This window comes from Leishmania donovani, chromosome 35, assembly GCF_000227135.1.
Source record: "Leishmania donovani BPK282A1 complete genome, chromosome 35".
Classification (NCBI taxonomy): domain Eukaryota; phylum Euglenozoa; class Kinetoplastea; order Trypanosomatida; family Trypanosomatidae; genus Leishmania; species Leishmania donovani.
Window position 1 is genome coordinate 768,993 of NC_018262.1, and position 27,765 is coordinate 796,757.

Sequence of the window (27,765 nt, forward strand, 5' to 3'; positions counted from 1 at the left end):
CGAAGGTGCACCGCGACCGCATCTTTGGCAAGCACGTGGCGGAGTACCTGAAGCAGGTGAAGGAGGAGGCGAGCTCGAACCCCGACGAGAAGTGCGTGCAGTTCTCGAGGTACATGGCCGCGAAGGTTTTGCCGGAGAGCATCGAGGGCATGTACAAGAAGGCGCACGCGGCGATCCGCGCGGACCCGTCGAAGTCGCTGCCGAAGAAGGCGAAGAAGGAGGGCGTCGCGCACAAGAGCTACAAGACGAAGAAGCTGAGCGGCGCGGAGAAGAGGGCCGCCGCGAAGGCGAAGGTCGCGGCCATCCGCGAGCGCCTCGGCAAGTAAGTCAGCCGCTGCTTGTGAGGGCTGCGCTGGCTTCTTTCGTGTACGTTCCCCAGTGCGTTGGTGCAGGTGAATGCCACTGTCTGTCATTTCCTCGCGACGGTGCGCGGATGGACGGTGGTCGGCGTTTCGCGAAAGGCGGTGCGTGAACCTGCCGTCGCCGCGCGGCCATCTGTTTGCGCTCTGACGGCGTGTGCGTGTGTTAGTGTTTTCGATGCGGTTTGTTTGCTTTACTGATTTTCACAGCGGCACAGGCATGACGCGGCCGTGCCTCCCTCCCAAGACAAAAGAAAAAGGAGGAAAGTTGTTTTTTTTTTTTTTTTTTTTTTTTTTTTTATCGGGGCGCATCATTTCCGTTGTGCGGAGAGACGCCCGTCGGATGCTGCCGTCCTTCTTAGGGAATGGTTGGTGCTGATGCGGATGGGCGTGCCCTTCTCTCTCTGCGGAGGAAGATAGAGGGGAGATGTGCGTGTGTCCACCACCTTTCCCGGGTGTCTGCCATGTTTTCTAACGATACGAAGTCCGTTCGGGTTACCGACCCGCCCCGACGTGCGTGGGGCTGCGTGGCACGCGCATCGGATGGCGCTGCGGCCACACTGAATCCGTCCCTCTCTTTTTTTTTTTGCTCGTTGCTTTCCGCTTCGGCCGCACCTTCCACTCGCACTGATGTCTCTCCCTCGCTTCATTGCCTACTTTATTTTCTCTTCCGTCTTTGCTCAACCACTCTCTCGCACCGCCTCTCCTCCTATGGCTCTCCTTTCGTGCCACGGCGGTCGCTGCCGTGACGGTGCCTCTGTCTGACGTGCAACGCCGCCGTGTGACAGACCGACAGCGCCAGGTGTAGTAACCATGGGGGCTTTCATGTACTTGAACGAGCTGTGGAAGAAGAAGTCTTCCGATGTGATGCGCTTTATCCAGCGTATCCGCTCGTGGGAGTTCCGTCACCAGCACACGGTGGTGCGCCTGCGCCGCCCCACGCGCCCGGAGAAAGCCCGCATGCTTGGCTACAAGACGAAGCAGGGCTTCTGCGTGTTCCGCGTGCGCGTGCGCCGTGGTGGCCGCAAACGCCCGGTCCACAAGGGTATCACGTACGGTAAGCCGAAGACCAGCGGTGTGCTCGGCATGAAGCTCAACAAGAACAACCAGGCCGTTGCGGAGCAGCGTCTGGGCAAGCGCTTCGGCAACCTGCGCGTGCTGAACTCGTACTGGGTGAACATGGACTCCACGTTCAAATGGTACGAGGTCATCGCCGTTGACCCGATGTGCAAGACCATCCGCCGCGACCCCCGCATCAACTGGATCGTCAACTCCGTGCATAAGCACCGCGAGCAGCGCGGTCTGACCTCTGCTGGTCGCAAGCACCGTGGTCTGCGCCACAAGGGTCACAAGGCCTCCAAGCTGCGCCCGTCGTACCGCGCTGCGTGGCGCCGCAACAACCGCATCGTGTTCCTGCGCAAGCGTTAAGAAACCCATCCAGGGCGCAGCTGACGCCGCACCACACACGCCACCGAGGGTGCCGAGACAACGCAGGTCTCCTCTCTCTTCCCGCATCGAGCTCTTACGAGCGACAGCGACGGCGACGGGGGCTCATGGTGGACAGTTTGCCGTGCTTGAGCTCTCACTCTTCGCTTATACATGGGCACGGCGCGGGCGTGTCCGCTGCGGTGCTGACGCGGCGCTCAGTGTCATTTCTCTTTTTCTTATTTGATCTCTTTACCAGAAAAAAAAAGTAGATCACTGTATGCTGAAACACGGATACGCGTGCAACCTTGAGTTGCTCCTGTACGGTCGGCCGGGAATAGCACTGTGACCCCCCTCCCCCCAGTTGTGGCTATCGTTGCTACGGCGGCAGAGGTCGAAGGAGTGCATTCAAGAGGGATTGAAGACGCGCGTGTGTGTGCGCTCGAAGAGTGCGAGAAACGAGACGGGGGGCCGGTCGCGACGACGACTGATGTTAAGGAGGCACATAGGCGCTTCTTTTCTGCTCGACCCGTCGCCACTGTTTGCTTTTCGTCTCTGAGACTGCGCTTTCCTCTGTTCCTTTCCGTGAACGATTTCTCCGTGAGACGGCGGGGGAAGCGTGCCCGCCTCGGTCCCTTTTCTCCGCTTATGCCCCTGCGCACCACTTGTACGCTGCCACTCGTGCAGGCGGTTCGGTGTTCTCGTGATTGGTCACCGCTGTTCCTCCTCCTCTAACTCTTTCCTTAAACTCATTCTCTCTACTGCTGCATCGCGATGCTTTGTTTCCCCTCCACTCCTTTCCGTCGCTATCACTGCACTCTACGCGCACCTACACACGTGCTCATCTCGTGCGCTCACCCAACTTGCGTTACCGGTGCCGCATCATCGCCGCAACCTCCGCTGCGTCCGTGCGCTCCACTGGACTGGTTCTGCAACGAACCGTCGTCATCGAAACCCCCCACCCCCAAAAAAAAACAAAAAAATCTAACTACAACCCCTCACCAAGAGGAACGAATGTCTGCTCCCACTCCCCGCACCGGCATTATTGCCGGCTTCAACAAGGGTCATGTGACGACCCGCCGCCCGCGCCAGCCGTCGCCGAACGACCGGTTTGCCGTACCCCACAAGCACCTGCGCGCTGTGAAAGCCATCATTGCGGACCTCGTCGGTCTTTCTCCCCTGGAGAAGCGCGTGCAGGAGTTTCTGCGTGTCGGCAAGGAGAAGCGTGCCTTGAAGTACTGCAAGAAGCGTCTTGGCGACTTTACTGCAGCCAAGAAGAAGCGTGCGAAGATGGAGGAGGCGCTTCGCCATGCGACCAAGAAGCACCACTAGGCGAGTGCGACGTCTTCCTGGCTCTTTCTTTTCCTTTTAGTTTCATTTTCGTGAACGCAAGCATATCACACAAACACCCGCGATGTCGACAAGCGTGTATACGCATACACACATGTCGGTGTACGCCTCATGTGCCCCCATGGACGTCAGTCCGGGCCATGCCTTCCCCCTCCCCCTCCATCCCAACGCGTGTGCGATGAGGTTTGAAGGGCACCTCGGAGTGCGGAATGCGAGCGCATCGGCCAAGCCAGGTGATGCACCCCCTACCCTGTGCGAGACGCATGGCTGCAGGTGTCTATGCTCTTTTCCAGTTGCGCACAGCGGCAGCTGTCGCTGTAGGCTGGAGGAGAGTTCCTCTCCATTAGCGGCGCGGCCGCAGGTGCACTGTCGCAGCAACCAGCACAATCTCCTCTTATTCATTGATCGTTTTCCCATCTTTGCGCGTTTGTCTCGCTCCTTTCCCTCCTTCCTCCCTCCGCGTGCGGTCCTCGCACGCCTTTGTGTGCCACGCGCTCCTCCGTCACTCGCTGCCCATTCCCTAACAACGCAGCCCGTCGCGTAGCTTGCCCGTGCTCAGGGAAGCGGACAAGGCTCACCGCATACCTGCCGCGCGTTACATGGAACCTATACGCTGCGCACCCGCAGGTGACACGAACGCATCAATCGAAGGCAACACGCACGCACACAGATGCTTGACCCACAAGCGGCTGACCTCGTCGATGCTGTCGCGCGGCTGTGCGTGCTGCGCACGGAGGACTACACGCTCCTCCGAACCGTATACAGGCGGGCACGGGAGCATGCGCATCTGCAACAACAGCAAGAAACAACACCGAATCCGTTGCAATCTACACCTGAATCAGTAAGTGACGCCCCCGACGCAAAGGGGTGCGAGGGCGACGCCAGCGGAGCCGGCAACGAGGCGTACATCCGTTACTTGACTGAGGAGGTGCGCGTGCGTGAGCAGCGCCGAGGGACCGAAGAGGGAGAGTGGCTTGGGGCAGTGCAACAGTGGGCAGCTCGCTTTCAGGCGAGGCAGGTGGTTGCTACTCAGGACAAGGCACGCAGCGCGGCCCCGGACGGGTCGGCCTCCCTGGCAGTGCCGGCCATCCGGTGGTTTTGGGAACAGGGGAGAGAGGGTGCCTTCCAGCGCGTATACGCAGCGGTGCTTCAGCAGGCCTACGAGCTTGACCGCACGGACTTGGTGAACACCCCCTTCGCGTATATAGACAAGTCCAAGTGCTTGTACGATCACGCGGAGGCTGCGGCTGCGGCCGTCGCTTCCGCCGCCATGCCCTCTTCTCAGGTTGAATGCGTGCACGCGCTGTTTTTCCCGTCCTCACGAGCTGCTGAGCCATCCACCTCGCCGTCACGCATCTTGGCTGAGATGCACCCGATCGAAGCTGATGACGCGTCTGCGGTGAACGAGGGGGGACGGTCTCGTCTGCAAGCGAGCCGCCACGTCTGGCTCGTGCTCTTCTTTTTGTGGTGTCACATCGTGGCTGCTAGCATGACTACTTCGGCAGGCGCTGCTGCAGCAGCGCGTGAGGTGGGAGCGGAGCCTCTGTTTTATGAATCTGCGCTCCTTGGCCCTGCCAGAGACTTCCTCACGAGCCAGTCGCAGCAGCTGCAGTCGCTGCTGACGAAGCTGGAAACGACGACGTATGTGTAGTGCAACGCATCGACCGTCTTCTTTTTCTCCATGGGCCGCGTTGCACCCCCTCCTTTTGTCGACGGCTTTGTCTCTCCTACGCCGCGCTCTCCCCCTCTTCCGTACGCTGCGAGTGTTCATCGGAAAGGCCAGAGGAGGGAGATGGGCGATGACGTCTGTGCAGGACCTCTTGCTTCCGGTGCTCTGCTGCTCGACGAGCCTAAACGCCGCCTTCCTGCTGCGAGGCGTACACCCACCCGCGCCCGCACTGATACACGTGCTCTCTGAACACACAAGCATAGAAAAAAAGGAGCGATCAAGAAATGCTGTAGGAGTTGCTCGTCGACTCAGAGAGGGAGGAGCAGAGAGGAATGGGTGTAGGCCGGAGTGTTGCAGTGCCACTCTTCAGTTCCCTTGACCGCCTTCCACTCCTTCGATCCATTCACAGCCCGCGATATACTGTAATGCACCTTGGCTGGGCTTGAGATCGTCTGTTCTCCTTTTCCTTCGTCTTCCGCACCGGCGCCTGGCACGAGCTCCCAAGTCATTTCTCCCCATCGAGTGTCACTACGCATCCTCTCAGCTTCTGTGCTCTTCGCTATTTTCGAATGTTTTGCACGTGCTGTCCTCCACCTCCCTCCCTCACTTCCTTCCTCCGCTGTATGACGCGTCCCAATTGCGGCCACGTGCCAACACATACCCGCGCGCACCCATGCCTCTCTTTGTCTCCGCCCTCCCCTGCAAACGCAGACTTCACGGACACGGAGGTGCGGGCCAGAAACGAGAGGCAGAAGAAAGGGAGCAGAAGTGAGCACAAACCCGAGGAGTAAGAGATGAGCCCGATGCCGTGCACGTGCGCAGTGGGTCGCGTGCCGGGCACTGCGATGGCGGGCACGCTAGTGTCTTTCACGCCTTCCACAGCAGGCGTGCTTGGCGGCGCTCACTCCGTTGATGCACAGCTCTCCGATATACCAGAGAGCGCGCCGGTGCCCTGCTTCTATTGTCTGTGCTCCGTGTGTGGGCAGTGGCTTGCTGAGGTCCCCACCGTCAGGTGTGACGCCTGCGGGTCTCGCACGCACATAACCTGTGCTAGGGACGTCTACTCAAATGAGTGGCTCTACGATGAGGTAGCCGTGGCTTCGACAGCCGCAACAAGTGCAGGGGGTGGTACTCTCGGCTTGCCCAACGCCGCTTCGGCCGCTGCGAGGAACCGGCGGACACAGTACACCGGGCGGGAGCCGCGCAATGGCGAGGGCACTGCGGGCTCGCCTACACATGCCGCTGTTCTTGCCGCGCCATCGGGCTTGTCAGTCTCCCCACCGCTCAGTCGCGACTCTTCGCACACGAACCTACTGCCGTCGCCGCAAGCGCTCCGCTCCGCTGCGGCAAAGATCGACAAGGAGTATAACTACTACTGTCACCCCGACTGCGCCATGGGGATGGAGGTGCTGCGCAACCCACAGTTCAACGCAACCCTTTCGCGCACAGTCGAACACGCCTTCGCGCGAGAGTGGGCACGCACACGGGAGTCGCTGGTGGCCGCCGGCGTACTGCGTGACCACAAACACGAAGCTGGCGCGCTCGGCGACGCAGCCGCAGAGGAGCAAGCGCCACTTCCTTCCTATTCGCCGGTCAAGAGTCCTTCTGCTGCGCCGATGAAGGTGGAGGCTGCAGAGGAGAGCACTGCGGCATCATCCTTCTGCCCTTCTCCTCCACCGACCGCGACAGCTAGCCCCTCAGTACCTGAGGGAGACATGCACGGCTGCGCACCACACGCGAGTGTGGCGAATTTTCCTGATATTGCTGCCTGCCATCCGTCGGTCGCCCTGGAGGTGCTTCGACTCTACCATCAGCTGCGCGCCGAAGCGTGGGCGGAGTACTTTGAGCAGGAGCGTCACCACTTTGGGCACCCGCTCTTCTACCCGCCTCCATTCCTCGACATCGCGCGGGACGCCGCGTTAGGGCATGTCGTGGAGGCCGCGTCCCCTCAGGGGCAGGCGGCGCGACTCTATCTTCTCGACCGCAGCACGCACCCCGTGGGATCGGCGGTGGCGATTCCCGTTGGCGTCCTGACGCGGTGGCAGCAGCCGACGGCGGCGCCACTCATTAAGGAGAACGACTCGAACAACTTTGTGGCGGAGGCGCTCGAGCGAATCGTGAATGACGCTGTGGCGCCGGAGACGGTGGTCGTGTACCGCAAGTGCAGCAAGGAGGGCCGCGTGCTGGTGTGAGAGCACGGTGACGCTGGCGCCGGCCTAGCAGAGAAGAAAACCAGCGCAGTATGCTGTGGCGCACATTTTCTGTCGCCCTCTTTTCGGCACGTGCACACCAGGTGTGCATGTTGCCTTCCGTGAGGCGCGTGCTTTGCCCTCCGTCTTCTCCATTTCGTTTTGCGTCTAGAGGGGAGTCGTTCGTGTCTGCCCACGTTGCGCGCAGCTGCAGCGCACGAGCGACGGCGATGGCAACGCGCACCGCAGCGTCACAGCAGAGAATCAACAAACGGAAAACAAAGCAAAGAAGTGCATCTTCCACGCACCACACTCCTTGATGAATGTATGCGGCTCCGGTATCTTCGGCCGATTGCACGTGCCCGGGCGATGCCCCTCATGCTGCGCTATGCGGGGAACGGGGGTCGTCCGCTGGCGCGCGAGTGGGGGGGGGAGTGGGGAGCCCGCCATTCACTGCCCCTGCAGCTCTTCTTCTGCACACCTTTCACGCGCTCTTGCCGTTGTGCCGCACTTGTTGTGCCGCATCTTCGTCTTCCCCCGTCCTTTTCCTGATCCACTGATCTGCGAGAGAAGGCTGACGCCGTTCCTACGAGTGAGTCGAAGGCCCCTGATCTTCCTCTCTTTACCTGAATGAGCACGGCTTCCCTCTTCCAGCTTCCCAGCACACACCCCGTTACGCTTGTGAAGACAACAAACCCGATCGTAAATCATGTCTGAGTGCACCGTGTACTCTCCATGTGGCCGCTACGTGGTACGGTTTGCTTCGGATGCGGAGCAGCAGCTGCTCCACCTTACCGTCACCGGGAACGCGTCAAGGCCCATCAAAGGTGACGCGTCGGCCGCCGACGACAGCGGCTGTGTCAAGACGCTCGTTGCCGCAGCTACTGAGCCTCTCACGTCCTCCTCCGCGCACCACCCGCTGCGGCTTGTTGCTTCGCTCACGGAGACGGATGTGCTTGCACTGACAACGTCCGCTGGAGTCCGCAAATCCTTCGCAAAATTTGTGCAGATGCTTTACGACGCTCTTATTGGCCGCTCTCCGTGCGTACACTTTTTCGTAGAGACCGTTACGGAGATGAAGGAGCGCATTCAGCGGGACGTACAGCGGCATGCAACTCCGTCCCGGATCGCGCGCGGCGCCGAGGCTGGACCACAGAGTCGCAGACGCACCGGCAAGCTAGACATCGACTCAGCTGCTCTCGCCTCTTTAACGATGACGGGGAATGAAGACACGGCCAACACTGACAAAGGCCGTGTTCGCACCGCTGTCGGCGACACAGTGATTGAGCTGGACGAGGACATCGCGAGCGAGGTTCTGGAGCAGCGGTTCTTGACACTAGACTACGACGTCGATTTCACTCGCGCCATCTTTCCTATTCCACTCCACACAGGTGGTTCAGAGGGGGCGTCTGCGGAGGGAGCCGGCGGCGTCTTGCGTGCACGCACGGGTACGGCAAGCGCTTCTCCAGCCAACCTAGCTGAGGCGACTTTAGAGCCGTTTGTAGTGAGCTTCTCCCTTCCCACAGCTGCGTCAGAGGCGGACACACTTCGCCACGATCTGCTCCGCGCGCGATCCCGTCTTGCCCTGCTCGAGTCCGAAAACGCGAAGCTGAGGCGGGAGAACGAGGCGCTGGTGCAGCTGAGCCGGCACAAGATGCACGAGGTGCAGCGGCTGTGCAAAGACTTCCAGCAGCAGGTGCAACTCGCTGCGGATGCGGAGAAGCTGAGAGCTAGGAACAAAGAGTTGCGAGTGCAGCTGCAGGAAGCACTAGAAAGCCAGCGGACGGCCCGGCGCACTTTAGATCGCGGGCGCAGCCAGCGTCGTTTTTCGCAACCCGCTAGCGCTGCCACCGGTGGCGGAGGCAGTGCTTACCGGTCTGCTAGTGACCAGCGCCGCAGCGAGAACCCGTATCTGCGGTCGCTGTCTTGCGAATCAGACGACGGCTACGCCGGAGTGTCGTCACGACCGCCGTACGGCAGGCAGCGATCGGCGGGCAGCGCCGCATCCCGTGCATCAGCGACGCGACGTGGGCAGACGCTGACGTCTCCGGCGCCTCCGCCGGCCGCCTTGCGTGGCATTCATGGGCAGCGCGCGCCTTCCTCATCGTCCACGAACCGGCGCCGCTCTACGCGGTTCGACACACCACCGCCACCATCGGATCCAGCTGCCTCCACCGCAGCAGCTTTTCCTCGGCGCCGATCACGCAGCCGCAGAGGCGATGGTAGCAGCAGCACGAGAGAAGGGGATGGCGACTCACCGGCACCGCACGGTCGCACCGGTGGACGACCAGAGAGGGTACGAAAGCCCCAGCGCCGGGGCAGCAGTGGTAGTGGGTCGCACGGCTCGCGGGCGTCCTCCACACTCTCGCTGCCGCGACGAGGGCGCAGCTTGTGGGGTGATAGTAGCGCCCACGCAAGTCCGTGCGGCTCTGTGGCCTCCTCGAGATGCTCGAGCGCAAGCCATGAGCGTCTTTACCGCACTGCGACGGCGAGCAGCCGGATGCATCAAACACCAAAGGTGCACCCCCTTGACAGCGCCACCGCACCTCGGCGAGCCGTGTTTCACTGAGAGGCACCGGCGACGAAAGAGAAAGAGCCGAAAGAAGTCGCACTGCTGGCCGCTGGCCATCGGCGACGGCTTGTGTCGCCGTGCAAGGGACAGACACCTCCGCACTGCCGCTGTGGGTGTACCTCTCTCTATCAGGGTGTGTATGCGTGCCGTGTCTGCTGCTCTTTTTGTTTTGTGTCGCTTCGTGCCCCCCCCCCCTGTTTTCCCTCTTGCCAGGCATCTAGATTCTCAGCGCACGGTGGAGGGGCGCTGCCGCCTACCCCGCCCTTGAGCTTTGTTTGTCCCAAGCCACAAATACCGCACTGAAGACAGCCGACACAGGAAACAGCAAAAATGAGGCTTGGCAGCGTCGTTGCATCTCTTGCCCGCGATAGAGAGAGCCGTGAGGCGGGGCGATGGAACACTCTGAGCCCGCACGTCGGCTGAGCGCGAATTGCCCCCTCCCACCTCCTTTCCTTCGATCTCTGCGCGCCACCCCCGCCTCCCCTCTCCGCTCGCACACATACGAGGCGTCCTGGACTGCTGCACGATACCTGGAACGCCACTCTCCGCCTCTCTACACCTCGCCTACCTCGTTCATTTCCACAAGCCTCCCCTCGTCTCTCTTCTCAGCAACTGCACAGGAACCTGGTGCTGCACGGCCCCATCGACTCTGTTTCTTCCTCCCCTCTTTTCCCACTCCGCACCACGGCACACCTTGCAGAGCAGCGAGAGGATATGCTGCGTGCGTCTCGCGTGCCCCGCGGCTACTTCAAGCGGCCTGGCCGCAAGTCGCTCGATGAAGTCTGCAAGCAGAGTCTTTTCGAGATGTCCAGCCCACAGCAGGTGGCGACTATTTGGAACAATCACCACATGCAGTTCCTCCAGTATTGGGGACGCACCATCTCCTCCGAGGCGTACTACGCCCTTGAGCCGCGTCTGAAGGCATCGCCGTATTTTGTGGTTCCGGTGTTTCGCGACAAAGGGCTGTTCAACGCTGTCACCAACTTTAAGGACGACCTCGTGGGCGTCACACCACTCGCGGAGTGGCAAAAAAAGCAGGACGATGCGCAGATCCACATGACCATTCAGTTCTTCACCGAACTGGCCCGTAGTAAGCAGCTGGTACTGGTGCGCTGCGAAATCAAGGACGAGGTCTTCAACCGCCTCGACTGCATCTTCATTACCCAGATGCTGCTCAAGTACTACACCTTCCCCCAACTGTACGAGGCGTGGGTGGAGACATTCAACAAGCGACCAGGCCAGTTCGACTACCACGCCTTCCTACGTGCCATGAAAGATGAGGCGGGCAAGGACGAAATCAGGATCGAAGACAAAAAGTCGGAGATGCGCCATGATGCCTTCGGCCCCGTCATCGACACGCCCCCCGACGCCGTGGCGAAGCAGATTATGAGCACGTTGGACATAGGAGCGCCGAAGGCGTGAGAGGCGCGCCGCGGAAGAGCACGCAAAAGGGGCGCGACACGAGGAGTCAGCCCCGCTACCCTTTTGTTTGTGTGTTGCCGCTTCACGGTGCAAGTGGCGTGTATTATGGTCTGGCATCTCTCTCCGCTCGACTATGCGACCGGTGGCACATTCGCCGTTGCTCTTCACGGGACTGAGCAAAGAAGATAGGCCCAGAGAAAGCGAGAGAGAGACCATGACACCATGCTAGTGCGTGCGTGTAGTCAGAGTGCGTCCTGACAGCAAGAACTACGGTGACTCAGCGGAGCAGCGACAGCGAAGGAGGCGGAGGAGCTGTGTGAGCGCGTGTTGCGCGAACGACACGAGCCGGCCCTCTTTTGCATTCTCTTTTACCCATCCTTCAAAACATAATCGTACTGCAGGGCATGACACGAGGTTACCTTAACGCAACGCGCACACTAAATCCGTCTCTTCACACATGCACACATAAGTACACATACAAGCAAAAGAAAAAGACTCTGATCGTCGCTTGCGACTATCCCGCGCAGCTGCCTCTCGCTTTCCTGTCTCTCGCGAAGTAGCATCCACTCGGACACAAGCACGACACAATCGAAGCGCTACGCCACCTCCATGGCATGTGTGCCTGCTCTTGAAACCGAGTGCTGCATGCTTGCTGGCTGTGTTTTCTCTGCGACGCTCCTCTCTACTCGCACACACGCCTTTTCTCTCCCCTTTTTCTTCTGTTTGCCTCCTTCTGCCGCCTCTTTGTTTTCGCACTTTCCCTCCGTCGGCGCACTGCCACGCAAACATATCGGCGCGTGTGTGCACATGTACGGCAGACACGCACGCACACACACACACACACACAGACACAGACACACGCTGACACACGTAAACACGCACCCATTGCCGTTCTCATCCAAGCTGTCTAATCGCTTTTTGTTTTTCTGTTGCTCTTGCCGCACCCCTCCGCACCCCCCCCCCACCCACGCGCGGGTCTTGCCTCTTCTCTCTTCTTCGGATTTTCTGCTCTCATCTCCCCATCTTTTCTGTCTTCTTGCGTTCCTCCTTGACGGTCTACGAACGCACCAGCTGCTCCGGCATACACGCATCAACGGATCACTACGCACGCTTCCTGCGCCCTTCTCCTGAGTTGGTGTGATTGTGTTCTCCCTCTCTGTTTCTGGTTCCAGCTCACGCCTGCTGCGCTAATCGCCTGATCATCACCACCTCCACCTCCTTCATCCGGTGTGTTGCACGTATCTCTGTTGCGCGTCGTACGCGTCTCGCTCGCTCGCTCGCTCCTTTTCTTTCACGCTGTCTTGGGTGCTTTTCGTTCTGCTTCGCCCCCCTCCCCCCTCCACCCGCTCTCCCCGTCTTCAGCGGCACTGTCACCACCGCCGTTCTTGCCTTCTCTCTTTTACACGCACTCCCCTTCCCCCTTCCCCTCCTTGACATCCACCTCTCCTCGCCGGGGAAAGCGCGTGTAGGCGTTGATAAACGTTGGCTTTTGCAGACTTCTATTCTCCAGTGCAGTCTTCGAATCAGCCGAAAAGGTAACAAACCATGCCATCTTCCATTCCGGACTACCAGCGCACGGAGAAGCGCGCAGTCGCCGTCTTTGGGTGGTCGCACACGGAGGTTGGCATGCCGCGGTGGCAGCAGGCTGAGGATGTCGGCCGTCTTGCCGCTCAGAACGGCTTTACTGTCATCACGGGCGGCTACGGCGGTTCTATGGAGGCCGTCAGCAAAGGCGCGCGCGAGGTGAGGGATGCGGCAGCGGCAGGCTCTGGTGCCGCGTCAGCCGAGGTTGTCGGCATCGTCGTGTCGGAGGTGTTCCCTGATCGCCTCACGGAGGGGAACAAGTACCTGACCAAGTTGTTGGACTCGACTTCGATGCTGCACCGCATCGAGCAGCTCACTACCCACTCCCGCTACTTTATCGTTCTGCCTGGGACGACAGGCACGCTGCAGGAGCTGGTGACCATTTGGGTGCAGAAGACCATTCACCCCAGCGACCTTCCAATGCCGGTGATCGTCGCGTTCCGTGACCCGTGGGAGAAGTGCTGCCAGGGCATCATTGAATCTCTCCAGCTCTCTTCCCACCAGGCCAACGCGATCCATTTTGTCGACACTCCAGAGGAAGCCATTGAGTGGATCGTGAAGGATGCCACGGGGGAGATCGACGGCTCGCGGGCTTGATGGAGGGCAACGAGCGTGCGGCCGTGACTTTGGTATAGGGCCCCCAAAAGGAAAGTGGGTGCGGGTCGCGCGCAAACCCCTGCGAGCGCAGGGGGGGGCGAAAAGTAGACACACGCGACGGCGAACAAGAGGGGACAATAACGGTTGCCTGTGTGAGTTGTGTTGGAGAGTGCCGGCACTTCTGCTTGGCCGCACCCAAGCAGGCGCTTTTTGCCCTTCCTCACCTCACCTCCGCCCCCTTTTTTGTGGGCCATCAGAGGGAGCACGTGACGAGGAATAGTGTGTGGTGTGGCTGCGAGCTCCGTCGTAGTGCAACTGCGGGGGGGGGGCAATTCGAGCGACACCGCATCCGAAACGAAGACCAAAGATCAAGCGGAACAAGGACAGGAGGAAAAAAAGGCGAAAAGGGGACGACCTCAACGGATGCGCGGGTGCCGGTGGCCCCATACCCATAAACGAGTACAGCGCATGTATACAAGTACACATGCAAACAGTCATAGCCGTTTTGTCTTCTCATCGAGGCGCGCTCGGCTATGGAGAGGAGGTGAGGGGACGCACACAACGTGATGTATATTGCTGGCGCTCCTGCTAGCCATATGCGCTCTTCAGTATTCCTTCACATGTTGGGAGAGCGAACGTGACCGTGCCCTCGCTACGCCTTCGGGTTCCATTTATCCGTTAAACATCTTATCGCCAGGGCCAGACGTCGTTCTCCCATAGTTTGTGCTCACCTATGGGGGCTTATGCGCTCTGCATTTCGATTGGGTCTATCCGTGTGTGTATGTGTGCGTGTGTGTGCGCTGCCCGTCGTCCACTGCATAGCGGATCGCTGCCAGGCCCATAAGATTGTCGTGCGTGTAGGGTGTATAGCGGGACACGGTGCAGTACCGGCCTAGAATCCAAAGAGTAGCCCTTCCTCCATAGCGGGGCTTGAAGCCGCTCATCCTTTAGCCAGCGCTGAAGGGACGACCAAAAATGCTGAGGGAGGCTTGCCACCGCCCAGGCCGCGTTGCGGCAATCGCGTGGACAGCCTTTGCCAACTCGGCCTTGCATTTGAGCCGCCGCGATCTGCTGCCCTTCTGCCCCCGTAGACGGAGACGAACCCGCGCCCGAGCATGAGTCGTATGCTCCATGTGCGGAAGAGTTTTGCCGTGTAGCGATTGAGGTCCTTGTCGTTGCTTGTGTCGCCGGCCATGTTCGGCGCTGCCTCCTCGAGCAGTTTGGAAACTCAACGGGCCACGCTCCCCCCTGTCGGAAAAAAAGCACGCGCGCTACATTTGCGTGGTGCTTCGCTTTCTGCAAACGCTGTATAGGGGAGATTGCGTTAGGGTGGCAGGACTTCACGACTGCGCCCGCACGTGTGTGGGCTGCACAAAGGCATAAGCAAAAAAAAGGGTGGGGGAAGGGGGAGAGACTCCCAGTCCTATTCACCTACGCCTGTATGACCCCCGCACACACACGCACACGCACACAATTCTACCTCGCCTTCGGCCCTGCGACGTCGTGCTGTTTCGTGCGAGCGTGATCATGTCTGACCTCCTTTGCCCGATCCTCGTTCAACGCCTATATTTAGAGCTCTGCGACACACTTTCCCTTCGCACGGTTGTGCTTTGCGGCGGTGTATGTGCACGCACTTCCACGCAACAGCATCTACACAGCGCCTTCGTTTGTGCGTTCGGGTTGCACCGCGGAACGTGTAAGGACGAGTAAGAGGCAAGCGACCAGCCCGATCGCCTCCCTCCCAAATACGAATAATCAAGAAGAATCATCGAGGCCATCACGCACCCACGGCTTGTGTGTCTGGTCCTACCGGCACACGCGCTGGCATTGCCGTTGACCGTTGCCGCTTTTCGTCTCGTCTTTCCTCATCTGCTGCGCCACCTTACGTTTCGGTGCTGCTCTTCCCACATCTCCCCTCTCGTCCTTGCCATCATTCCTCTACGCCTCCTCATCCCTTTCCCCTTCTCCCACCTCTCCCTCAACCATTCACGGGGTGCTACTTTGTGCCTCACAGAATGGTGAAACCAACACACGTGCGCTCACCTACACGGAAAGAGAAGCCAAAAAAAAAAGAATTTGCGTTGCACAATTTGCCTGTTTCGAATTCACCTGTCGCATACGCTTTCATCACGGGAAGACGCGGCTCACACACACACAGGCATAACACATACGAGGCTCGATAGTGCGTGCCTGTTTCTTTGCGCCACTCCATTTGTCTCCACAGAGGAGCATCAGACACGGGAAGAGCCCGCTCCAAGGTTTGCCGTAATCCATCGATCGCCACCTTGTTTCCTGCTGTGAGGGGCCGACGCACGTCCACCGTAATCAATCCGTTGTGTATCATAACAAGGGGCGGCATTTCTCTTTCTCGCTGCTCGTTTTGCCCCTCCCCCACCCTCCTCTGTTGCTGCGGAAGCTTTGCTTCACGCGTACTTCGCGCGCGACACGTATGCATCGGCGTACTTACCCACGCCGTTTTGTGCGCGCGTGCATGTGTGTCTGTGCCGCCGCTTCTGGCTCACTGTTTGCCCTCTGCTGATATCCTTTGCATTCTCCTCCTTCCACCCCCCCCCCCACCTGTGCGTGCGTGTGTGTGTGTGTGTGTTTGCCATTCTTCAGGGCAAGCGCACTGACCAACACCTTGGCGGATACCCCATTCCTCGCACGCGTATCAGCCACAATGCTCGTGCACGAGGTGGAGACGACGTACAAACTCAAGGTCCCCTTTTTCCAGGGTACGCTGGAGGAGGCAAAGCGGCACGCTCAGCAGGACTCCCGCTACCTTGTCCTGTACCTGCACAGCCCTCGACATGAAAACACGGAGGCGTATCTGCGCGAGGTGTTGGCCACGGACGAGATCATTGCCCTGCTGCACGAGAGCAGCGTTCTGTTTGGCGTGAGCGTGGCAGATACGGAGGGCGCGCTGCTGGCGGAGGAGCTGGGCGCCCATGCGTTTCCGTTTGTAGCAGCCCTGGTGGGCAACACAGTAGTGCTGCGTCTGCAAGGTTACCACAGCCGCGAAACCTTCCGTCGCGAGTGGCGCTTGTGCACCGACGACTGGGATGGGCAGCTAGCCGAGGGCGTCGTCCTCGCTGCCGAGCGCGAGGCGCGCGAGCGGGCACGCATCGCTGAAGCCGAGGCCGACTCTGCAATGGAAGCTGCAGATCGAGCCATCCTCGAGGAGCTGCTGCGCAAGGATGAAGAGGAGCGTCGTGCGGCTGCGGAGCGGGAGGCTGCAGCGCGCCGGGCCGCCGAGGAGTTCGCTGCTGCCGAGCGACTCAAGGCAGAGTATAAGGCGCGGCAGGCCGCGGAAGAAGCGCGGCAACGCGCGCTCGAGGAGGAGCGCCAGCGGCAACGCGAGTCTGCGAAGCAGGCAGCAAAAAGTAAGTTGCATGATGAGCCCTCCACCGACGTGGCCACTAGCGAGACGGTGCAGATTAGTGTGCGTTGCCCGTCCGGCAAGCACTATGACCGCCGCTTCCTGCGCAGTGATCTTGTGGACCAGCTCGCGTTTTTCGTGCTGACATTGGATGAGGTGGCGGACGCGACGGATGCGTCGACGGTGCGCTTCGTCACGGGCTTCCCGCCTGCACCGCTGGTGTGGCGCGAAGGGGTGACGCGCTTCGGCGACGTGAAGAGTCTCTGCCCGCGTGCGGTGGTGCTCCTGCGCCGGTCATGAGCCAAGTGACGAGTGCGTTGCGTTTCCGTTTCCAGCTGTATCAGTTGATAGTTCCCTCCTCCCCGCTACTTTTTTTTTGTGCTCGTCTCGCTACTTCCTTCACGGGGTGGTCTCAATACTTGGCCTCCTATCTTACGTTCTTGAGCCTCACTCTCTCCCTCTTTACGCCCTTCACGCACTGTCGGTCTTCCTCTCCCACGGCAAACGGTCGATCAGGAATGCGGTGCTTCAGCGAAAGGGTCTTCGGCCTTCTCCGCTCGTCTCTCTTTCTTGCGTGTGACTCGCTGCACAGGCTGAGGGACAGGACGTTGAGGCACCAAGAGTGTGTGAAGAGGGCCAAAATGATCAAGTGTAGCATCCATTCGAGGTTTCCGTGTTGTCGGGCTTGCGGTGCCCCCCTCTCCCTCTTTGAAGACACCAAGTTTATGTGACGAAGTTACGCAGCAGGTGATCTCTGTTAGACTGGAAAGTTGCGGCAGGGCGAGGCGGGTGGCGGTGTGGGGAAGGAAGGAAGGGAGGGAGTGATGGAGGGGGGGGGGCACAGTTTCCAGGATTCATCCTTTCCTTTTCGCTTCCCATATCCGCCTACAGTAGAGGCCACGCCTCTTAGCTCCGCTGTGTACGTGGTCACCTGCAGTCCACGGACTGCGGATGGCTCGCCACCCTTTCTCGGTATCGCTCACTCTCACGCACACTCTGCACCGCCTCTTTTTTTCTCTCCCATCCGGTGTACCGTGGACCGGGACAACACGCTTGAAAGCATACCCGCTTCCGCGCGCACACTCGACCTTTGATGGACAGGCTCAGCAGAGAGAGCAGCGAGAACAGAGCCCATCAAAGCGGCCATGCTGCGCCGCAGCTCTGTCGTGCTGGCGAGGTTCCAGCCGTACTCGATGGCGGTGCAAACCCGGTTTAAGTGGCGGCACAAGGAGACGGACCGATGGCGGCGGCTGATGGACGCGACGTGCTTCCAAGTCGACTGGCTCGGCCAGACGGCCGGCCCGAACTTCGCGCAGTACAGCGGGCACTGGACGCACGTCATCACCTGCGCGCACGTGATCACGCCGTGGGACTACCCCAACTACTACCCCCCGCAGGGGCCAACCCGATTTGTCTCGCACATTACTCTGGCGGACACCATGACACAGATTCGGCTCGTCTCGATGCAGGGCAATGCCGTGTACAAGCATTTCACGTCAAATCAACACGTCTTCGTGCATTCGAACCCGCGGCTGGACCTGTGCGTCCTGCATCCGGAGCAAAATCTGAAGCGCAGTGGCGAGATGAAGATGATGTGGATGCAGAACGAAGGGTACATTTTACGTCCGCGGCTTGAGATCAACGAAACGCTGAAGGTCGGCGATCACGTCTGGGTGTACGGCATGTCGGCGCATGAGTCGCTGTTTGACGAGGAAAAGGGGCCAGAGCCTCTCATGATCCCTACCGGCGTCCGCGCTCGCGTGCACACCGTCACGCGCGAGCACTTCTTTCTGGACACAACGGCGCTTGAGGACAACCCAGATCGTGGCCGCATCCAGATGGGCATGTGCGGCTCTGTCGTGATGCGCAACGGCAAATGTGTGGGCATGCTGACGGCGACGGTGCACGAAGAGAGCGACTGTAAAGAGCTCGCAGGGACGGCCATGTGCACCTACTCGTCCGACATCTTCGAGTTCCTGCTGGAGGTGGAGAAGCAAATGAAGAACCCCGTCGCGCGTCAGAGCCAGGAGGAGACCCGCTTTGAGCAGCGGCGCCGCGCCGAGGGGGGCGTGACGAAGGAGTACAAGCACTGGGAGCTGGACGAGAGCCGCACGGCCCGCCACATCCCTGTCCCTGTTTCGCTCTGGCATATGGAGGAGAGGTGGGTGACGGAGGAGGATTACATGAACAGCGCCGTCTTTGGCCGTAGCGGCGCCTTCAACCAAGAAACACAGGAGAGCGCGCTGGGCTACGACATGAACACCGCCAAGACGAACGGCGACCGCCCAGGTGACATCGACTCCTTCATGTCAACCACGACGACCGGCAAGCCTGTAATGCAAGGCGAGCGGAAGGACTACAGCCCGACCGGCGTGTACGCGAACGTGGAGGAGTTCAAGAACAAGGATGTGTGGGACTACAACGTGAGCTCCGAGATGCGCTCTCTGTTCAACGAAACAGTCGACAGCAAGGACGCTGAGAGCCTCAACATGATGCGCAAGTCGCTTGAGAACATCCGTGCGCAGCGGGCGATGGAGAAGATGAAGGAGACCGTGATGAACCGCACGGAGTCGGGCTTCGATCCGCTGAAGAGCTGCGGCCACTACGGCGGCAGCGCCGACGCCGGGGCTGCCAACTTCAGCCCAGAGTACGCTTCAGCCCACAAAGGTGGTGGCGACGCCTACAGCTACGCGCAAGCAGCTCAGCAGGCGGCGCGTGAGCAGCCGGAGGACCGCGCATCGCCTGCGTCGTCTCCGCCGCTGTCGCCGCCGCCGCCAAATGAGTCCGTCATAGATCGCAAGAAGCGAGAGCGACGCGAGGCGGAGGCCAAGTATCAGAAGGAGCTGCGCCGCCGTCATGGGCAGCGCGCCGTTCCCTTCGGCGACGAGGATCTCGGCGGCTTCTGGGAGCGGCACTGAGGGCTGGCGCTGCCGAACCCTGTACGCCGAACTCGGTGCGTTCTCGGGGAGTGATGGCCTCCAATTCGTATAGGCGAATGGGAATGCATGCGCATATCTGTGTGTCGCTGCTGCACGCGGTATGCTCGACGTCCTTACAGTTTTTATTTTTCTCTTCGCCTTCTACGGGTTTCCCATTCACTTCTGGTGCCTGCGCTCACCCTTTCCCTCTTCGTTCTGCCCTCCTACTCCTCTCCCTCTCTGTCTCTCTGCCCTTCTGCGCGTGTCCGTGTCTGAGCAAGGTGGGGCGCAAGGGAGGAGAGGAGAGGAATGCTGCGGCTCTGACGTTCGTGTGGACGAGAAACGGAAACGAAAACAGCAGAGTGGGAGCAGAGGGAATTGGATAGCTTTCTGGCCGACTAGGACTGCCGAGATGAGGGGGTTTAGGGGGATGGGTGGGTGGCCGACTGACGGGTAGCGTAACGCGCTGCTGCCAGCACCTCTCGCCCAAGTGCTTATGGCGGCATCCCCTATCCTCCCAGCTTTTTTGTTGAGGTGGGGAGAAGGGCCTGTGCAGTTTGCTCTAGGCACCTTCTGTGCCGTTCGCCGTCACCATCGGTGGCAGCCTCATGAAGTGCAGCAGCGGACTGGCTGTACGCACGCACAACCTCGTTCTCCTTTCCGCCTTAAATATATATGCTCAATCACGTTCTCTGATTTCCCTCTCTCTGATGCTTCGACAATCGCAAAACGGGTGCGCATCCCCCGCACGCGTTGTGCGCGCGTACAAACATACACACGCGCGCGCACATACAATACACCCCTTTCCGGCACTGGTGGCGTAGTGACAGTGAAGAGTGTATCCGCTCCTACACAGGCACGAGCTCGTCGTTATCGACCACACACGTAAGCGGCATTGTGATACCGCGGGACGTGCTTTTGTGGGTGCGCGTGCGTTTTTTTTTTCGGCTTCAGTGCTCTTGCACATCGAGCTTGCGCTACGCCCTCACTCGCTTGCTTGCCACTGCACCCGAAACGGACGAAGCGAAGCAGTCGACACGCGGGCAGCTGCACAGCGCCTGGCCGCTGGCCGCAGCTCTTTTGTCACCAGAGACCCGTCTGCTGGTTCGCATCATTTCCACAACCTCTTTAGCTAACAGTCGCCATGGCCCGAGCACGAGCCATCGAGACCAGACTGGAGAAGCTGGTGCCCGCCCTCGATGAGTATTACACGAGCGGCTTCCTCACGCGCGAAGAGACGGTCGAGGTGTCACGGCAGCGTCAGCACTGGGAGTTCCGTCTCGTTGCCAAGCCTCTCCTCCTCCTCGATGTGCGCGGGGCCATCAAGTACGAGCTGGGGCTCGAGAAGCGCCTCCGGGAGTACTGCATCTACACGAAGCTCAACCTGCAGCACCGCTGGGACATCGTTGACCGCATCGAGGGCATCTACAAGATCGGCCTCAAGCACCTGCGCAGCAAAGCAGAGCACGAGGCACTGCGGCAGGAGTGCGTGCTGTTTATGAAGCAGTTCCAGCGCAATGGCAGCCTCAGCAACCTCTACGGTGAGCTCATGGTGATGCACCCCCGGCGCAGTGACATCTGGGTAGAGGCGGCGGAATGGCAGGGGTTCTCGCAGCGCAACATAGACAACGCCCGCGCAATCATCCAGCAGGCGCTGCTGACCATGTCGTCAGAACCCGTGGTGTGGGCCTGCGCGTTGCGTGTGGAGCTAAAGTTTGTGCAGCGTCTCCTCGAAGGGCTGCTGGCCGAGCACCGCGAGGAGGTGCGTAAGGCGCGCAAGCGCGCGGCGAAGGCGGCTGAGGACGGGGACGAAGAGAACCGCGCCGACGATGCCGTGGCGGCAGCTGAAGAGGAGGAGGCCACGTCAGCGATAGCGCCGAAGCTGCGGGCCGAAAACGAGGACATGGCTCACGTGCTGCTCGACCTTGCTTTAGCCAAGACAGTTGTGGAGGAGGCATTTCGCAGCCCTGCCAGTGGGGCGGTGCTGCTGGAGCAGCTGCTGGCGGTCGCTGGCGCCTACGCCTTCGCGCGCGAGGTTGTGGAGCTTGCGGTGACGACGGCGGCTCGAAAGATGGCCGAGGCCTGCAGCGGGTCCGCTGACGTGACAGTGGAGGCGGCGCGCGTCTGTGGCGCTCGCGGCGCGTCGGCCTCGTCCTCCCTCACCATTGCATCCGACCAGCAGCGGCTCCGTGTGCGCACGCAGTGGCGTCACCGACACAGCATTGACACTGTCTTTGCGCACTATCTCGCCCTGGAGGATCTGATCATGAACCGGTACACGACGGCCATAGTAGACACCACCACCTACCTCGCCAGCGGCGGCAGCGGAGGCGTCTTGTCCTCGAAGCGGCGAGACCAGCAGGGGCAGCAGCAGCAGCCGCAGCCGACTGTCGGCGCCTCACTCCTGGCCCCGTCACGGGAGGACCGCCGTCGTGCTGCTGTCAAGGCAGTCGTTTCACTGATGGCGTTTTCGTTCACGCCGACGTCGGCGCTGTCGGAGTTGCCCGGCATCGTGGCAGCTGACACAGACTCGACAAAACGCTTTCCGGCTGTGCGGCGCGCCTTTGCAGAGGCCCTGCGTCGCGTCGCCGCCTTGTCGGCTGAGGGGGTGTCGCGGGTGTGCACGCATCTGCTGCGAACCCCGCCAACTGCTGCTGCCGGCTCCGCAGCGTCGACGACGACAACCAATAAAAGCAAGAGGAAAGCCGCGCGGCAGACAAACACAACACTGGATATCGTGGCGGCGGCCCAGTGGCTCCTGGGGCAGCCACAGCTCGACAAGGCAACCCTACAAGACTGCGTCACAGAGCCGCGGGAGCGCACGGAGAGGCTGCTGAGAGAGGTGGCTTCGGCGGCTGACATGCATCCGCCTGCCAAGTCGCGCGCTAGACACGAGGCCCCCGTCGGCACCGCCGGTGCTACGGCGCTTATGACGTGGTCGATAGTGCAGCTGGAGCAATTCTTGCAGTCGGAGGACAGGGATGCGCTGGTGCAAGGCGCCGGTGGCGGTTTCGGGGGCTCTGCCAGCGCGCCGCCGTACACGCCGCTCAAGACCGCCACCGCGATGACCACGGAGGACGTGGAGCGCTTCATCGTGTGGTGGAAGGAGGAGGAGGCGCTGCTGCGTGGACAGCAGGAAGAGGGGGGTGACTCGGGCGACGCACTGGCTGCTTCGCGAACGCGCCGTCGCCTGGCGGTGATGAAGCTACTACACCAGCACGGCCTCCTGCCTTCTGTGGACATGCCCGCTTCTGCGGAGAAGAGCAGCGGCAGTAAGAAGGTGCCGAAGAGTGGCAGCAGCGACGCGGCGAGTGAAGATGCGTGGGCCAAGACGCAAGACGTGCTGCTGAATCGATCCAGCGCACTGCAGTTTGTCCAAGTCGCGGGTACAACTGCACCAGCGCGGCTCCCGCTCTCTCTTTGGCGCGTTTTTAGCGCCTTGGAGAAGTTGGAGGGCCCGACACAGATGAGGGAGAAGGCTCCCTCGGCTCACGCGGCGGTCTCGCGCAGTGGCCGCAGCGACAGTGACAGCGACGACGATGGTGACGGTGAGACCAGCGGTAGCGGCGTAGCGGCGGGGTGCAAGTATGCGGAGGCGTCGTCTTCCAGCACGCGGCTTTCGAGCTTCGCCGCAGCTGGGCTGCTCTTTTTGAGTGGGGTGCCGCACAGCGCGCTCAGCCGCGAAGAGGAGTGGGCGCGGCTGGAGGGAGTAACCTCGCTGCTGCGGTGCCGGCTGTTCTCCTGGCTGGGACGTCGAGTGTGCACCCGTGACACCGTTGCCGAGACACTGCAGCGCGCCGAGAGCGACCTCGCAGAGGCTTGGATCGTCGACGTGCAAGGGCTGCTGACGCTGGCGCAGCGGTGCCAGCCGCTACCCCGTTTCGCGCAGACGCATTGCGTGCTTCCATTTTTGGAGGGCGTTGCACTTTTTCGCTCTGCCTGCGCACCTGCGACACCTCTATCTGCTCGGGCAGGCAACGTGTCTCCGCCCGACAAGGTCGCCCGCGATGCTGTGCAGGCGGCGCGAGAGGCGTATGAGGCGCTGCTACAGCTGTACGACGTCTCCAAGCACCCCGAGTCTTTTCTCCCGCTTCTGTACGACGGTACATCGGCCAAGAAGCTCGCACAGCAGGCAGGGACCACGTCGAGCGTGTGCTTCAAGGCGTCGACAGCGGAGGTGCAGCGGGCCAACGCCGAGGACTGGGTGGCGTACGTGCTGTTCGAGCGCACGGTATCCAAAGATTTGCTGAGGGCCAAGACGGTTGTAGAGCAGGCACGTCGGGCCTCTCTGGCACCGCAGATCTTCATGGTGATGCTGAACGCGCTGTAGCAAGGTGGAAGGACGAGAGAGAGAGCAACGGCGAAGCTGTGCCTTGCCGCTCCCCTGCTTTAGTCCCTTTCACTCCACTTCTCGGTCACTGGTTAGGGTGTCTCCTCCCGGCAGCGAACTCCCCTGTGGTCCACCACTCTTGTGGAGGTGCATGATGTTAACCGGGTGCCACACACGCTGAGGAGGGCCCATTTGCTGTGTGTGAATCTCGCTAAGTGCAAGACGCCTCGTTCATGCGAATGACGACAACAGCTTTTTTTCTTGTTTCTCGAATAAGCGTGCCTGTGTAGGCCTGTATGTGTGCCCCTCACCGAAATACGTGCGCACCGATGAGTTCCCCACACAGTTGCTCAGTGAGCGAGTTGATAAAGCGCGTTTAACCTCTCACACACACACACACCGACGGGTGAGCTGTCTAACATCAATGCAGGAAAAGGAAATCTATTGGGCACACAGCTACGCAGGCATACAATCGTCGAGGGCCGCGCGAGAGAGTCGGGCTGGATTCGATTGGCGGGTGACTGCATGCGCTGCGCGGCGACGTACTGCGAGGGAATCTCGCTCCTTTTGGCGTCGTCTTCATGGTCATCAGGCGCCAGGCGTTTATTATTCAGACTGCAGATGGTCTTCTCCGTCTATGGCCTGCGAGACAGACAGCGAGGTGAGTAGGGAGGGTTGCGTTCTTGCACGCTTCACTGGGAAAGGCAAAGCAGCGCGAAAAGCAGTTTACACATTCCTGGATGCAGCACCGTTTTCTAGCGGCGCTGCCCTCTCTGTACCCCAACACCCCCATACCCCTTGCCTACTTCTGCTCTCTTGCCGGCTTTCACACTGCTGGACGTGCTCTTCCACTTTTTCCTCTCTTCTAGGGTTCGCCTGAGGATTGGCAACGACCTCAAAGAGTACCTGTAAACCTCTCTGCACTGCACACACACACACAGAGTTGACCACGTACGCACAGGCGCACTCGTTGCCGTCGCGGTGGACTGTGGTGCGGGCGTCTTTCTCAACAAGGGGAAGGGTTTCGGAGCAGGGCATCGCGCGTAGGACGTGACTACGCCTCTCCCCACGCAGCATCGTACCTGCGAATCACCTGCGCTTCTTAAAACATTCCTCCGCTCTGGTGACTAAAGCAAGCCATGCTCGGGAGGAAAGGGCACTGGCAGGCTGTGCTGTGCATTCGGCGCCCTCGCTTCCTCACGGGAGGGTTTCATCCCTCTCCTCCGTCCTCACTCCAGCGTGCGCAGGCACTCTGTCTCGACTCAGCGGCTGCAACGGCCGCACATGAGTCACTGGCGCAGTCACCTGCTTTAGCGGAGGTGGACATCATCCACTCAACCACCTCCCTCGCCGTCGTGCTGGCGGCGCCGTCCGCGAACGTTCTGGCGACGCGCACAAAGCCGGCGACGCCTACACAGGAGGCGCTGCGCGACGCGCTCGGCACGCGGGACGCGTACCGCATCTTTTGCGCGCTTGTACGTGAGCAGCAGACGGCAGTCGGTGCGCCATGCAGTGAGCTGGAGCGCCTGCTCTCCAACATCGAGGGGGAGGCCGATTCATTCGCGGCAGCGGCATGCGCTTGTGTGGCGGTGGCGCTGAGTCCGTCGGATTGGCCGCCCTGGGTGTCGGCACGCTTTGCTGCTACTGGGACGGCGGCGATGCCGATTGCACACAGCCGTGCACCGGTGGACACGGGGAAGGCGACAGGCGCCGGTGAGGCAGCCAAGGAAGTTAGAGACGTCTGGGCGGCGGCGTCGCCGCTGCGTGTCACGGCCGCGGGCATCCTGCGCTGCATTGCTGCCCGGCTTCCCACCCAAGACGCGTGCCGCTCGGCGTCATCGCCTTGTCTGCCTTTGCTCAAGTGGCTCACGCTCCTCTGTGGGGTGGCACTGGCGCCGTCGTCCAAGACAGCGCTGCGCCTCGCGGCTGAGGTCAGTTGCGTTTCTCTCGACGCCGCTGGCGTGGCCCTGGCCGCGTTCTGCGCGTCTCACTCGTTGACTGCCGAGCGTAGCAAGGGCGACGGCGGTTCCTTCGCTGCAGGCCACACTCGGGAGACCTGGTGGCTGTCGCTCTGGACGCAGCTTACCCAACCCGGTTCTCAGCCGCCGTCGCTGCCCCCCTTCTCGCTCGACGCCGTGTCCGCCTCGCCAGCTGTGGTGGTGTGGTCCAGCGGCCTCATGTCCGCTGACCTTCGCGAGAAGCGCGTTTCGTGGCATCTGCACTGTCTCATCGCGTCGAAGGAGGCACACAGTGCGGCGCGACTCTTGGCTGGCGCATGCCGCGATACATCAAAAGCGCCGCGCGGTGCCACCATTCCTGTCCTGGCGTCCACACAGGCGGAGCTCCTCTCCTCTCTCCCACCTCAGCTATTGGAGGAGGGCCGCCTAGGTGAGAAGCTAGCTATGAATCTAGTGGAGCACCTTAAGCACATGCAGTCGCGGCCACGGCGGCCTTGGAGTGGCTCACCACAGTCCCTATCGTTTGTGCCGACCGTTGCAGCGAACGCTGTCTTGTACGCACGCATGCTGCAATACCTCCTGACCTCCAGCGCGCAAGTGCGCAGCAGGGACAGCTATGTGCATTATCTTCACAATCTGTCACTGCTGCTGTCCCAGAGCAGCATCTACGCGCTGGCGGCGTCGTTGGTTCCGGCCGATCAGCCCTTAAAAACCGTCATGGTGGCTGCCAAAGACACGTATCGAGAAGGTCACATGAAGCAGCTCGTCGGTGCTGTGCGCCAGGTCGTTGATTCTCTCTGTGAAGAGCCCATCCCTCGCTTGGCCGCTCCGGCGGCCACCGACGCCGTCACTGAAAATGGCGTCGCCTCCACGCGGAGGGCTCTGAAGACTGGCGCAGCGCTCTCCTCCGGCGGCGTGGCACCGCCGAAGGGCAAGAGGGAGTGTAAGGCGGCGAAGCTGGTGGAGGAGAAGTCTCTCCTCGATCGTGCAGCGGCCAACTCGAGCGGTGCCGCGTCGTGGCGCTGGCGTGAGGATGCACTATCGGAAGTGGACGGCACGGTGCAGGCGGCGGTGCGTCTCCTCACGTCGCTTTTGGAGCTGTGCTCCAGCCGCAAGAACAGCCTCCCGCTGCGCGTTGCCGAGCCGAAGTGGCGTCGAGAGTTGCGTGAGCGAACCGCCGTGCGTGCACACAAGTTTGAGCTGCTCCTCCAGGAGCTCCCACACGCGGAGCTGCGCGCCGTGTTGCAAACCCTCCTAGGGCATGGTTACATTCGAGAGGGCAGTCAACTGGGGGTTTCGTTGGTGAAAGGCGATCAGGTGGATCTGCGATACTACACCTTACCCTTGCTCGGGTCGCTTTACTTGGCGGTGTGTGCCCCGCCAGGTTCCCAGACACCTGCCCAAGTCGTAGCTTCGAGCACGTCTTCCCCATCGTTCAGTGCACCACCCTTTGCCGGCGCAGAGGCTGTGACTGAGTCGGAGAAGCAAGCGGTCTACCGGATGTACCGGCGGCGGCTCGAGATCTACGGCAATGCTGATGTCAACGTCACTGCACCCTCGTACGCGCCCGCTAGAGACCGCCGCGGATGCGGCGGTGTTGAGGGTGAGCATCACGACGGCGTTGCTGCGCCGACCCGCCACGACTCGGAGGGCTCTGCGGCTGCGGCAACCACTGCACTTGTACGCACCCCTGAGAACAAACTTGTTCAGGCACTGGTGCTCGCCAGCACGCGCCCCGCGACGACTCTCGCTAGCTACGCGACGGCCGAACTCGCAAACTGCTTGCTGAACCGCCGCGTCGATGTGGCGGGGAGGGGCATGGTGGTGGACGTCGGGTCTGCTGGAATTTCCCAGGACCACTCTACCGGCAGAGGTACAGGCGCCGTGTTCGGCCCGTGGCTTCGCACAGGGGTGGTGACATGGTGACAAGAAAGCCATGTCGCTCTTGAGGGCAGTCGAGGGAGGGGAGGGAGGGGAGGGAGGGAGGGAGGGGTGGGGCGAACGAGGTCAAGC

General features: G+C 60.9%; 11 protein-coding genes across 11 annotated transcripts; all 11 read left to right on the forward strand.

The window, feature by feature from the left end:
- Window positions 1-1,172: 1,172 nt before the first annotated feature.
- On the forward strand, window positions 1,173-1,787 carry LDBPK_351890 (ribosomal protein L15, putative; the record flags this gene model as incomplete). The annotated part of the gene is made up of 1 exon (XM_003864723.1): window positions 1,173-1,787. One exon carries the CDS (start codon window positions 1,173-1,175, stop codon window positions 1,785-1,787), a length of 615 nt encoding a protein of 204 aa, XP_003864771.1.
- Window positions 1,788-2,798: 1,011 nt separating this feature from the next.
- LDBPK_351900 (60S Ribosomal protein L36, putative) lies at window positions 2,799-3,116 on the forward strand (the record flags this gene model as incomplete). The annotated part of the gene is made up of 1 exon (XM_003864724.1): window positions 2,799-3,116. The coding sequence occupies one exon, from the start codon at window positions 2,799-2,801 to the stop codon at window positions 3,114-3,116; it is 318 nt and encodes a 105-aa protein (XP_003864772.1).
- Window positions 3,117-3,804: 688 nt separating this feature from the next.
- Window positions 3,805-4,785, forward strand: LDBPK_351910 (hypothetical protein, unknown function; the record flags this gene model as incomplete). Its single annotated transcript, XM_003864725.1, has 1 exon — window positions 3,805-4,785. One exon carries the CDS (start codon window positions 3,805-3,807, stop codon window positions 4,783-4,785), a length of 981 nt encoding a protein of 326 aa, XP_003864773.1.
- Window positions 4,786-5,648: 863 nt separating this feature from the next.
- LDBPK_351920 (hypothetical protein, unknown function) lies at window positions 5,649-6,995 on the forward strand (the record flags this gene model as incomplete). The annotated part of the gene is made up of 1 exon (XM_003864726.1): window positions 5,649-6,995. One exon carries the CDS (start codon window positions 5,649-5,651, stop codon window positions 6,993-6,995), a length of 1,347 nt encoding a protein of 448 aa, XP_003864774.1.
- Window positions 6,996-7,701: 706 nt separating this feature from the next.
- On the forward strand, window positions 7,702-9,561 carry LDBPK_351930 (hypothetical protein, conserved; the record flags this gene model as incomplete). The annotated part of the gene is made up of 1 exon (XM_003864727.1): window positions 7,702-9,561. The coding sequence occupies one exon, from the start codon at window positions 7,702-7,704 to the stop codon at window positions 9,559-9,561; it is 1,860 nt and encodes a 619-aa protein (XP_003864775.1).
- Window positions 9,562-10,278: 717 nt separating this feature from the next.
- Window positions 10,279-10,986, forward strand: LDBPK_351940 (hypothetical protein, conserved; the record flags this gene model as incomplete). The annotated part of the gene is made up of 1 exon (XM_003864728.1): window positions 10,279-10,986. One exon carries the CDS (start codon window positions 10,279-10,281, stop codon window positions 10,984-10,986), a length of 708 nt encoding a protein of 235 aa, XP_003864776.1.
- Window positions 10,987-12,531: 1,545 nt separating this feature from the next.
- On the forward strand, window positions 12,532-13,167 carry LDBPK_351950 (ribosomal protein L32-like protein; the record flags this gene model as incomplete). The annotated part of the gene is made up of 1 exon (XM_003864729.1): window positions 12,532-13,167. The coding sequence occupies one exon, from the start codon at window positions 12,532-12,534 to the stop codon at window positions 13,165-13,167; it is 636 nt and encodes a 211-aa protein (XP_003864777.1).
- A 2,680-nt stretch (window positions 13,168-15,847) lies between these two features.
- Window positions 15,848-16,846, forward strand: LDBPK_351960 (hypothetical protein, conserved; the record flags this gene model as incomplete). The annotated part of the gene is made up of 1 exon (XM_003864730.1): window positions 15,848-16,846. The coding sequence occupies one exon, from the start codon at window positions 15,848-15,850 to the stop codon at window positions 16,844-16,846; it is 999 nt and encodes a 332-aa protein (XP_003864778.1).
- Window positions 16,847-17,691: 845 nt separating this feature from the next.
- On the forward strand, window positions 17,692-19,464 carry LDBPK_351970 (hypothetical protein, conserved; the record flags this gene model as incomplete). Its single annotated transcript, XM_003864731.1, has 1 exon — window positions 17,692-19,464. One exon carries the CDS (start codon window positions 17,692-17,694, stop codon window positions 19,462-19,464), a length of 1,773 nt encoding a protein of 590 aa, XP_003864779.1.
- A 1,144-nt stretch (window positions 19,465-20,608) lies between these two features.
- Window positions 20,609-23,794, forward strand: LDBPK_351980 (hypothetical protein, conserved; the record flags this gene model as incomplete). The annotated part of the gene is made up of 1 exon (XM_003864732.1): window positions 20,609-23,794. One exon carries the CDS (start codon window positions 20,609-20,611, stop codon window positions 23,792-23,794), a length of 3,186 nt encoding a protein of 1,061 aa, XP_003864780.1.
- Window positions 23,795-24,933: 1,139 nt separating this feature from the next.
- On the forward strand, window positions 24,934-27,678 carry LDBPK_351990 (hypothetical protein, conserved; the record flags this gene model as incomplete). The annotated part of the gene is made up of 1 exon (XM_003864733.1): window positions 24,934-27,678. The coding sequence occupies one exon, from the start codon at window positions 24,934-24,936 to the stop codon at window positions 27,676-27,678; it is 2,745 nt and encodes a 914-aa protein (XP_003864781.1).
- Between the last annotated feature and the right edge of the window lie 87 nt (window positions 27,679-27,765).